At 37.5% G+C, this 12,430-nt stretch overlaps 1 protein-coding gene across 6 annotated transcripts in view; it reads right to left on the reverse strand.

Annotated features, from left to right (window-relative positions):
- NOX4 (NADPH oxidase 4) overlaps positions 1-10,027 on the reverse strand; it is a 169,748-nt gene extending 159,721 nt beyond the window's left edge. Inside the window, 2 exon segments of one of the 6 annotated variants that reach the window (NM_001131440.1) lie at positions 8,639-8,734; positions 9,034-9,315. In NM_001131440.1, coding sequence (NP_001124912.1) covers positions 8,639-8,734; positions 9,034-9,156 — 219 coding nt within the window. In that variant the 5' untranslated portion in view covers positions 9,157-9,315. 6 annotated transcript variants of the gene reach the window in all.
- Between the last annotated feature and the right edge of the window lie 2,403 nt (positions 10,028-12,430).

Consider the following 12,430-nt stretch of genomic DNA (forward strand, 5'->3'; position numbering starts at 1 on the left):
ACCAGGAGTTAGAGGACCTACAATCCACATTCAGCTTTGCACTGAGTCCATAAATAAAGCATTTAACTATATGAAATTCATCCATCAAACAGGGTAAATGGACTAGAACAGTCCACAGTTCTACAGGCTCCTCTCCCTCCAGGCTGAGCATTGCCCAGAAGAAAGTATACACAACTATGCCTAGGACTAGGGCTATGACGACTGCTACTATTATTGGCCTCAGTGGTGTGCAAGGTAAAGTAGTTCCTCAATATTCACTGCTTCCTCTTCTGGGAGTCAGTTCCCTGAATTCATACTCTTGATGCCAAGATCTAAAAAATCAAAATAAAATATTGACGCTACTCCTCAGAGGTGATAATTTATCTGATTTTCTTCTTTGAGGTAATGGAGGGAATAAAGGGTTGTGTAAGAGCATGTTTAAAATAGTTGTAGGGTGGGGCTAAGAATAAAGCTCGACAAACCTCTAAGGAGGAACATTACAACACCTTCCTAAAAAGGCCTGGGAAGGACCCTTGTGCTATGTCATTCTGGAATGCTAGTGCTCGGCTGGGCTTCCACAATTAAGAAGAAAAAAAAACTACATTAACTTCAAATTAATTTCTCAAAATGCATGCCTAGCTTCCAGAGGAAGACTGACAAAGTTCGTAGTTGTATCAAGTTGAATTTAACTCACAATGTGACTATATTTGGACACAATCTTTAAAGGGGTAATTAAGGTTAAATGAGGTCATTGGGATGGGCCCTAATCCAATATGACTGGTGCCCTTATAAGAAGAGATTAAGACAGACACACAGAAGGAAGGCCATGCAAAGACACTGAAAGAAGAGAGCCCTCTATAAGTCAAGGAGAGAGGCCCTCAAAAGAAACTAACCCTGCTGACACCTTCATCTTGGACTTCTAGCTTCTAGAACTATGAAGAAATTTCTTTCCTTTAAACCACCCAGTCTGTGGTACTTTGTTATGGCAGCCCTAGCAAACTAACAGAGTAGGTATTAGTTATACAAGTCCACCTCATATATAAGAATAATGCATATATGCTTGCATTTACTTCTGATCAAATACTTCTTAACAGATACAAAAAACACACTAACATGCAAACAGCAAACAGAGGGAAACACAAACAGTATATTCAGCGCCACCATGGCAAAATGTATAAGGACCTTAGACAAGAGTAGAGAATTGCAGGTTCTAACACTACCTGTTTCAGAACCTCACCTGGAAAGCAGAGTGATTGAGAGCATGGTCTTCAGTTTCAGACAGGTGTGGGCTCAACCTGGGCTTCTCTACTAGTCAGCTACATAACCTAACTACTCAGAAAGTTACCGAACCACTCAGAATCTCAGTTTCTCAATTCTGTAAAAAGCAAATAGTTCCCAATCTAAGCTTCTCAATTCTGTAAAAATCAATAATTCCTATCTTCTACAGTTGTTACAAGGATTCAATTAAATATAAGGATTAAATGAGATTATAAAAGTAAGGGGCCAAGAACTGTGTCTGACACATCATATATAATCAATAAATGGTAACAGTTGCTATTAGGTTGAGCCATATAAAATGGCTGATATTTGACTGTTTTTGATCTACCAATCTATATTATTCAACCTAATATTAATGTTGCAAAGAGACAACAGAGCACAATGGCTCAGAATACAAATTTGGTCAACAGATAAATGGATAAAGAAAACATGGTATATATACATAATAGGATACTACTCAGCTTTACAAAAAAGAAGGAAATCCTGTCATTTGTGACAACATGAAAGGAGACCTGAAGGACATCAAGTTAAGTAAAATAAGCCAGGCACAGAAAGACAAATACCACATAATGTTACTTACATGTGTAATCTAAGAAAGAATGTAACTGAATTTACAGAAGTAGAGAGTAGAATGGTAGTTACCAGGAGCTGGTGGGGGTGGGAGGGGGTTGGGTAGCTGTTATTCAAAGGATACAAAATTTCAGATAGACAGGAAGAATAAGTTCAAGAGATCTATTGTACAACATGGTGACTATAGTTTATAACAATATATTCTTGAAAATTGCTAAGACAGTAGATTTTCTGCTTTTATCACAAAAAAAGGATAAGCATGTAAGGTAATATACATGGTAATTATCTTACTTAGCCATTTCACAATATACACATATTTCAAAATATAATGTGGTACACAATAAGTACAATTGGCATTTGTCAATTAAAATTTTATAAAACAAGAATACAAGTTCTGGAACCAGGATCTTTGGGTTTGAGTCCTGCTTCTGTCCCTCACTAGCAAGTTATAGAACCCCTCTAACTCAATTTCTCAGCTACAAAACAAAAACTTGAAAACATGCCCTCCATACTATGGAGGAGAGAATTAAATAAATTAATAAGTGCAAAGCTCTTAGACTAACGTCTAGTATTAGCCAGTTATCACTGAGCACAATCTGTTATTGATATTATTCATATCATTTATTAAAAAATAAAGATTTGACTATATTTGAGATTCATTCTAACTTCCAATTCTATGCCGTTTGGGATGATATTGATAAAGGAGAATTATGTAGTTAGCATTTAGCTATATATCACAATGAGGTTAAATATTGAGTCTTAGAATTCTGAAAAGTATTGTGAAATCAGAAAAAAAATAAATAAAAATTCTCATAATTCCTTCACTATTTATCGGCAAATAAAACTAAAAATATATTTTATTTTGAGAGTAAATCAATCATTTTCCCTAGCTTCTTAAATTGCTAGACATTTTAAAGTATCATTTCACCTAAAATGTAAAGCTAGTAGTCCATACAGTGTGGGGTTTAAAATGTTCTTGCATGTGTTTATACAGCTGTTCATTATAGCGGGTAATATTGGACTAAGGAGAACAATAGATTAAATAGTGACCAAGTCACTAATTCAGTAGGTGATAGTGAACAAATCACCTCAATCTCATTTTTCCATTTTGGAAAATGAAAAGTTAAGTAAAGATATCAAAGTTTCCTTCCAAGTCTAAAATTCTATGAATCAGTGTCTACTGTAAATAGATAAAGAATATAATTTCATCAAAGAAATATAACCCATTTCACCTGCCAATAAACAAGAAGAAAATTGTGTTTAAATAGCAGAATGTTAAGAATAAAAACAAGCAAAATAACACTCATCTAAAAATGTCCCCTGAATTGTTATCATAACATGTGCGTGAGCAACTCTAGCTAGTGATTTTACAGTCTGTATAATTAGGTTTTAATGAACAAATCTCTTCTGAAAGTAACAGGGATCATATATTCATTCTCAGCAGAATTAAAGCTGCCCAGGCCAGCTGTGAAACTAACATTGACTTAAAATCCTAGGTCCATTTGTCCAGAGACTCCAGTCTCTGACCTTAAGAAATTCACATGACATCAGATTTCTGTCTCTGTAAAATGTTATGATATAACTTCTAGGACTCTTGAGAGGGTAAATTAGTTAATGTTTCTAATGGATAATGATTGACTAAAGAAAGATAATCCCAGTGTTTCACAAGAAAGAATCTGAATGCTCAAGAGCATATATATTTCAATAAAAGTTAAAAAAAAAAAGCTTCACGATCACGCAGCAGATCTAAAACAATATTTGTGAATAAAAGCAAAATAAAAATTAAAATCTCATCATGACACCATGTGAATAACTAGTTTGAAATTGAATAGTTTGGAGGGAAAAATATATATAACTAAGACACATTGAATATATATATATATAACTAAGACACATTGAATCTGATATCATAAAATCTCTTTTCAAGTTAAAATGTTTATGGGAATTACGCGATATTCTTTAATTATTAAAATGTAAAAAACACAACTCAAAACAGGTAAATATAAATTCAAGAGCTCCTGTAAATGGTGTTTTGAGTTAAACTGCCCCAATATTTCCAAAAAAAAAAAAGAAAACTACATTTCTGAGAGTTGAACACAACCTGTTACTAATTTCTATAAAGTTCAAGCAACTACATTTTCCATTCTTGAAAATAAATAAATGAAAATGGATTTATTCTTAAGCAATCAATGAAGTGCCTTATTTAAAATGTTGCCATGGGGGAGTGAGCAGGCTATTGTTTGGTTTGTTGGTTTGCTTGTTTCGGTGTTCATTTTGGCTTCTCTCAATAGATTCTTTTTCCTCTTAGCTAATTTTAAGATTCCAAAACTCATGACATGTCACAATTAAACACCTCCTAGGAAGCGCACACAGTCTGATTAGCACATTAACTCAGGCATAAACCAGCCATGACCACGTTGCCTCCAGTCTGGATCAGACCAGTCTGGGGAAGGATAATCATGATGAGAACCCCCAATAAAACATATTAATCCCAATGTTATTTTATCTTCTAGCAATTAAGATCTTATTTTTTCTGTCAATTCGTATGTATTTTTTTACTCTTTAATTTTATTCTGAGAATAGTAACCAAGAAATAAAAGTGGATACTCTAGTTCTGAGAAGTAAATGCTTTCACCTTCATTCTCAAAGGTTCCCACCTTCAGAAAACTCAGAAGATAAGACAGAAGTCAGGGAGATTTTTATAGTTCTATACCAATTTTATTTATTTATTTATTTATTTTAGAGGGAGGGTCTAGCTGTGTCAACCAGGCTGGAGTGCAGTGGCCCAATCATAGCTCACTGCTGCCTCCAAACTCCTGGGCTCAAGCAATCCTCCTGCCTCAGCCTTCCAAGTAGCTGCAATTACATGCATGTGCCACCACGCCCAGCTAATATATATGTGTGTGTGTGTGTGTGTGCATATATACATATATACACATACATATATATGTGCGTATATACATATATACACATACTATATATGTGTATATATACATATATACACATACTATATATGTGTATATATACATATATATGTGTATACATATATATATAGTTTTTTTATTTTTGTAAAGATGGGGTCTCACTTTGTTGCTCTGGCTAGTCTCAAACTCCTGGCTTCAAGCAATGCTCCCACCTTGGCCTCCCAAACCAATAATTTTTGTAGTTCCACAACTTCCCATCCTTTGACAATTCCTGCTTAGTAGAGGAGGAGCAAGAGGACTACCCATGTCCTGATGCCTCTTTTGCTGCCTGGTTAGTTGGCTACATATTATTAAATAAATGTCACTGGTTTCTTTTTCCTTTTATTAATGTGCTACTAGAAAACTTTAAATTATATATATGACTTGCTTTATATTTCTGTTGGGCAGCACTGGTAAAAATTAATACTAACCAGTGGTATAAGTGTCTGACATGGACCAGTGAAGTCGTTTAGAAAAGCTACGTAGTGTGACGAAAAAGCAGAGGCCAGACAGGGCTGTACTCAAATCCTAGCTCTCACACTGACCATTAAAAGGTATTTGAGCGAGTCATACAGCTTCCTCAGCCCATATTTCCCTGTGTGTAAAACAGAGAGAACAGTTTCCTAGCTTAAACAAAACATTTGTAAAATTCCTGGCATATCACAGATATAAGTAAACATTTGAATAAAAAGTCATTCTTCAATAGAAAATAGAGATTTTCAAGCAATTACTAAGAATTAACTGCTTCTCATTGTCTGTGTCTTCCAATAAATGGACCATATTCTGTGGGTCCTTCCTGCCTATAATACTAGTACAACTTTGTTATTACCTTACATTTCACAGACGAATGACAGCAACTTTATACTCAATGCTATTATCAAAATGTTCACAATGAAAGTATTGTTTCTATTTGCGTTTTAAATGGTACAATGAAATACATTTCCAGAAATAACATCATGATTTTTACAAACCTAAAATCTACCTAAAAGAGACTTATAATATACCTAGACTCTCTTCAGGAATCCCACATGCCTATACCACTGGGACCAAGTGTTTGCTAAGTTCTAAGATGCATCACTCTAAGATGCTAAGTTAATAACATACAGTTCCTAAAAATGTAAAACATCAGAACCAGCAATATTTATTTTAAAATTAATTCTATCTCTTTGTTATACTACATTTCTTTGCAATTTGAAAAGTGCCTGCAAATTGTTACTCTATGAAATAATGCAACAGTCATTATAAGATTAGAAAAGATAAGCCTAGGACATAAAATTAAACACTACTTCATAAATAGTAAAACTGCAGAAGGAGTTTCTTTTCCAATAAAAAGTAATATACAGACTGAAAACACCTATTCCAAAATAGCTTAGATAAACTAATGACTGGAAAATTCATAACAGGTAATTACTGAGAAGTTTATAAGTCATATTTTATCTCTCAGCATGTAGAAAGACCATTCCTGTCCACAATGACTCTTGGTAAAATGAAGAATACTTACTAGATAGCTCAAATATCAACTCACTATAATTATTCTTGTGTGTTCTTGAAAACTAATTTATAACAACCTCTCCTTTCTTGAATCTGTTTCTTATCCTTTTTGCTCTTAGTCTTCCATTTGGTCCTTTTATCATTTTTTTCTTCATTCCCTTGATCAATACTTATTGAGCCCTATGTGTCAGCAGTCCTTGAAGCTCATTAGCCTGTCTATTACTCAAGCAGAAGCAGTAAAGTGGGATGGAAGTAGAGAGGTGAAATATAGTTTAAATGTTTTCCAAATTTGTTGGTTTATGTTTCTGTGCATATGTGATCTTAATCATATCTGACTTATCACCAAATTAAATTTGAAATTCAGTTATACAGTATCCAAGTTCATAAAAATTAATGAGTTGGTTTCCAAATAATTATTTTTTTAAAAAAATAAGATGTTATTTTAGCTTATACTATGTCACAAAGCTAAAATCCAAAGTTCAGTTATGGCTTTCTAGGTTATTGCAATAAATTTCCAATTCTTAGATTTTTATATTAATACAAATACCTCGTGATCCAGAGCAAATTTTACGATTCTATATCTAAAGAGTTTTCTCCAAGTTGTTCATCAAGTTATGTAATAGATGAGATAAAGCTTCCACTGAAAAATGTCCTATTCATTAACTTACACCTAATGGGGAAATACTAGAAAACAAAACCAAAAAGTTATCAGACCTCATGTGTTTATTAGAAGAAACCTTTTCTTGTTTATTGAATTATAATTATTTATTTGTTGTTTTTCCATTATATTGTAAGCAACTTGAGTGGCAAGGTGAGGTCTTACTCTCTGGGTGCCCATCTGAAATGTATAGGTTTCAAGACAGTTCCTGGATTGGATGGATGAAAGAAATAAATGTTCAAATTGAAGAGTTACCAATAAAATGGGTTTAGCTTTACAGACTATTTTTTTCAACCCATTGGCTTAAAACCTAGAAGTTAAACTTTATAAAGTGTGTGATCAACAGATTATGATATTACTTTGTTGTATAAAAAATTAATTAATTAATTCAACTGCAACTTGTTGCAGGCTTAATATGTGCCAATCACTAGTCTGGGTACTGAGAATTACAGATAAATAAGATCCATCCATGTAAAACATAGAAGGGAGAGCTGATTCCACTGAATTTGTCTGAGCTCATCTTAAGTAGTCATTAAACCATGAAAAAAAATAAAAAAGCAAAATGTGTTTTTTTCTGCACCCCCTCCACCCACCAAAATGCAAAATCTATTTTTTCAGGTTCCCTAAGTTTTTGCAGGGTTTTACACTTTTTGCTTGTTGCTTAGAAAATGCAATCTTGGCTGGGCATGGTGGCTCACGCCTGTAATCTCAGCACTGTGGGAGGCTGAGGCAGGAGGATCACTTGAGGTCAGCAGTTCTAGACCAGCCTGACGAACATGGTGAAACCTCATGTCTACTAAAAATACAAAAATTAGCCAGGTGTGCTGGTGCGTGCCTGTAGTCCCAGCTACTCAGAAGGCTGAGGCAGGAGAATTGCTTGAACCAGGCAATCGGAGGTTGCAGTGAGCCGAGCCGAGATCACTCCACTGCACCCCAGCCTGGGCATCGCAGCAAGATTCTGTATCAAAAAAAAAAAAAAAAAAAAGAAAGAGAAAGAAAGAAAAAGAAAACGCAATCTCCTTGTGCAAAGTAATATGCCTTCAGTGACACTATCTTCTGTTAAGCAGTCAAATAAGAAGGAGATGGAACAGAAGAATGAAATCAGAAACATCATAGAAAAGAAAGAAAAATATTAACATAAAATAAATCAGAAAAAATTTTGCCCAGTATCTTTCTCATGTTATAGTAGAATACTGGAATATCATCGGCCACTAACCCAAAGCAAGCACTGAGAACTGCCCAGAAATGAATAACCCCATTATACCCATACTTTGTGAGAGTTGTCAGTAAAAACAAACAGTGCAGAAATCCTCTGGATAAGCTCATGAACAGGCTAAAAGCACTGATAAGTATAAACTAAAAGCATGTTATTGGTTGATCCTCCTAGTGAATCAGATCCTTCAGGGTCCTTAGCAGCTGGCAGTAAGTAGCAATTTTTTTGAGGCACCAATAACCTGGTCTGGCAGGTTCATTTGTTTCACTTCAGCAGATATTACCTTTGGTTCTTGAGAGAGTCAATCTTTTTAACTTGTACAAGTGTAAATGATAAATCAGGAAAATGTGACCACTTTAGAGAACAACAAATGTTTTCAAAGTGAAGAGTGCACATTTCTTTAATGAATGGAACTGACTAAACCTGTAGCAATGTCTGCCAGTGTTAAACCCATTCCACCAGATTATCCAAGTTCAACTTACTTACCCCCAACATCTGGTGGAGGTAGTGATACTCTGGCCCTTGGTTATACAGCAAGAAGGTTTTCCAGAAAAGCAGGACATTCATGGAGAGCCAGATGAACTAAACCAATCAGACATGAGAGACAGAAAACAAAAATTGAAAATAATTATTACCTGATTAATAGAAACCACAGGTAAATTCTTGGACACAGTGCTTTCAATGGAACCTAAATCAGTAACTGCAGAAAGCATTTTCAATTAACCAGCAAGTTGAAAACCACTCAGAGGAAAACAAATCTGACTTTACCCAGCCCTTTCACCTGAGACTAAGCATTTGGGCTGCAAATAGGTCTCCTAAATGATTTACAGCTATCCCCTGCCGTACAAAATGAGATTGAGAAATTAATGACATCACCATACCTCAAGCAAACAGAAGTAATCTGGGAAAAGAACAAAGGGAGCAAAAATGTTTAAAGGGTAAAAGGAAAAGCTGTGTTCACTGAAAATGACCTCTTCCCTCTTCCTCCACACCTCCTCTCCCATCAATGTGCAGAAAAATTCTCATGCATTTGGGGGACAGGCGCAGGGGTGGGAGGGGGAGTGTTCATTGTTATCTCCAGCATAAAGTTTTGTTAGTTGAAAATGTTCGAATTAAGACAAAACTTCCACTTCCACCTTCCCACCCGTGCATGCTCAGAGAATGAATCAAAATCGCTGCAGGACAGAGAAAATGCAAGGAGAGCCTAGCCCGCCATCCTACCAGGCAGAGGTGTTTAACCCCTTCGTTGGCGAGCCAGCTCCTCCAGGACACAGCCATGCCGCCGGCCCCGCCGCGCTGTGCTCTGTGCCCGCCGGCCCGAGAAGGAGCGGGCGGCGGCCGGGACAGCAGTTACAGTTGTGCGGCCTGCGGGGCCGCTGAGCGAGGACCGAGGGTCAAAGACTGAGTGGAAGCCCGAAGGCCCGGCGCCGAGCCAGCCCGGGCGGGGTCTGCTACCCAGAGCCGGGTTTTCCGGGCGCCCTGACTCCGACCCGCACCGGGTCAGCTCTGCCCACTCAGCTGCCCAGACGCCCAGCGCTCCGAGCGCGCGGCCCAGGCTGCACCAGTCTGCTCCGCCGCGCCGGCCCCTTTGTCTAGGGGCGAGCCTGTTGTTGTGGCTGCTGCTGTTCAGGATGTCCCGGGTGGGAACTTGGAGGCGTCCCCCGCAGCCTCTAGGCAGGCCTGCCAGGCTCCAAAATACTGGCAAACTTGTGAACAATGCTACTCATAGTAAAAGTGGGGACCCTCGCCGCCCCCTCGTACACACACACACATACACACACACACACACACAGCTCTTTTAGACTGGTTGTTTTTCCCTAAAAAAGTTCATCTCAAAGAGCCTTGGTAACGAAATTTGAGCCGGAAACAGCCTTTTGTGTACTAGCTCACATTTCTCCCACCCTTCCTCAGCAAAATATCCCACTCCCAAACTAAAGCCCCCCCTGACAGCGCTTACCTAAGGCTTCCACCAGCCACCAGTTTCTTTATCCCCTTGCCCGCCCATCCCATACTGATAAAAAGGTTTTAAGACATTACTGAATAAGAACCCAGGGAATTAATGGTTAAAGCTGATGTAATTCTTAGGGGCTCTAGGGGAACTTAGATTCACTCTATTCGGGAATCTTTTTGTTTTACTACCTAGTCTGTTTAGTAAGTAATAGGAATCCTCTCAATCTTGTACCAGAGGCCCAGTGAAGAGTGAGAATGGTGTGGAGTTGACCCAGGTACCTATTCGACACTGCAACAAATCAGTATTAGAAAAGAGAGAGAAAAAATGCCATTCATGTAGAAAAATATCTGATGCAAAATAGATATCCAATAAAGGTTTGTTAAACCAATAACTTTTCCAGATTTAACAACTAATGAGAGACAGAAAAGTTTAATACTAGTTGCTTAATCGAATGGCTTTTAAACTCTTTAAAAAAAAGTCTTACAACACAGGCCATAGGATATAATTAAAACTAAAATTTCAAAAAATACTACTACTCTCACTACATGCAATATACTTATTCCAATTAATTTAATGAACTGATTAATGATTGCAGTCCTCAGTTTGAAAAGTCAAAATGAATTCATATCAAGTCCCTGTTAGAATTCACACAATTTTCTAATAGCCTGTTTTTCCTGTTTGATGCATGACCAAATCCAGAAAGCTGTCCTAAATCTTTCTGAAGTTAGAGAGCATATTATTTATAAATAATACTATGTTCTTTTTGACCATGTGACACCTAAAGGATCAGGGAAAGAGCACACAAAAAACCCAAGGAGTCTCAGCACTGGAGGGAAGTCAAATTCTGGGATGCACTGGTGCTCCTAAGCTTTAATTTCAATAGATGGGGGCAGGAGGTTCATTGGCAGAATAGGTTCTTGTCATGAGTTGAGAAGCGTGAAACAATTCAAGAATAGTAAAATAAGAGACCATTTTTAAAAGCTCAGCGACTTTCAGAACAGCAAAAATAACAAAAAGACAAAAGGTTTAAAAAATGGCTCCAACTCTTAATAATGTACCTACTAAGTCCCAGGCTCTGTCTTTGCTACTTCATATACAAAATCTCACTCCACTCTCATAGTAGCCCTCCATGTGCGTGTTAGCATTCTCACTTTAAAGATGAGAAACAGACTGCCGGGCGCGGTGGCTCACACCTGTAATCCCAACACTTTGGGAGGCTGAGGCGGGTGGATCACGAAGTCAGGAGATGGAGGCCATCCTGGCCAACATGGTGAAACCCCGTCTCTACTAAAAATACAAAAATTAGCCAGGCGTGGTGGCAGGCACCTGTAGTCCCAGCTACTCAGGAGGCTGAGGCAGAAGAATTGCTTGAACCTGGGAGGCAGAGGTTGCAGTGAGCCAAGATCGCACCACTGCACTCCAGCCTGTGCGACAGAGCAAGATTCTGTCTCAAAAAAAAAAGAGATGATAAACAGAAGCTAAAAGAGATGAAGAAATTTGCTTGAGGTAATGAAACTGGGTTTGCTTCCAATTAAAACAACCTATAATCAGGTACTTTTGTAAAATTATTTTGTAAAATGATAGAATGCTTATATAAATGTTGGTTATTACTTATGGCTATTATTTCATAACTCTGTAAGAGGGGCCTGAGATCTGTTTATGTTGCTTTACCAGGAAACAGTACTCCAAGCCATCCCCAAGGGACAGAGCTCGTGTCCTGTTATGCAGGAACTCTCATTAATGAGATTCTTTGCAATACAATTTTCTCTAAGCCAGATTGTTTTTTTATTATTATTATTATTATTATTATTATTATTTTAGATGGAGTTTTGCTCTTGTTGCCCAGGCTGGAGTGCAATGTCACAATCTCGGTTGACTGTAACCTCCACCTCCTGGGTTCAAGCAATTCTCCCGCCTCAGCCTCCCAAGTAGAGTAGCTGGGATTACAGGCATGTGCCAACCCGCCCAGCTAATTTGTGTATTTTTAGTAGAGACGGGGTTTCACCACATTGGCCAGGCTGCTCTTGAACTCCTGACCTCAGGTGATCCACCGGCCTCGGCCTCCCTAACTGCTGGAATTACAGGCGTGAGCCACCGTGCCTGGCCAACCAGATTGTTTAATGACATAGTTGCTGTATTTCCCAAACTAGGAAAGGCCATTCTTGAAAGTAATGGCGAGAGAGTTCTGTAGCTACATCAGTATTTAAAATATTATAAGAAAATTCACACTTTTGCCAGGAACAGACTTTACAATAACAACTCAAATGACAGATACCTTTGATTTTTGGCTAAAATAATGGTAAGCTAGTAGTATAACACTGATCTTC

The sequence above is a fragment of the Pongo abelii genome, chromosome 9, assembly GCF_028885655.2.
Source record: "Pongo abelii isolate AG06213 chromosome 9, NHGRI_mPonAbe1-v2.0_pri, whole genome shotgun sequence".
NCBI lineage: Eukaryota > Metazoa > Chordata > Mammalia > Primates > Hominidae > Pongo > Pongo abelii.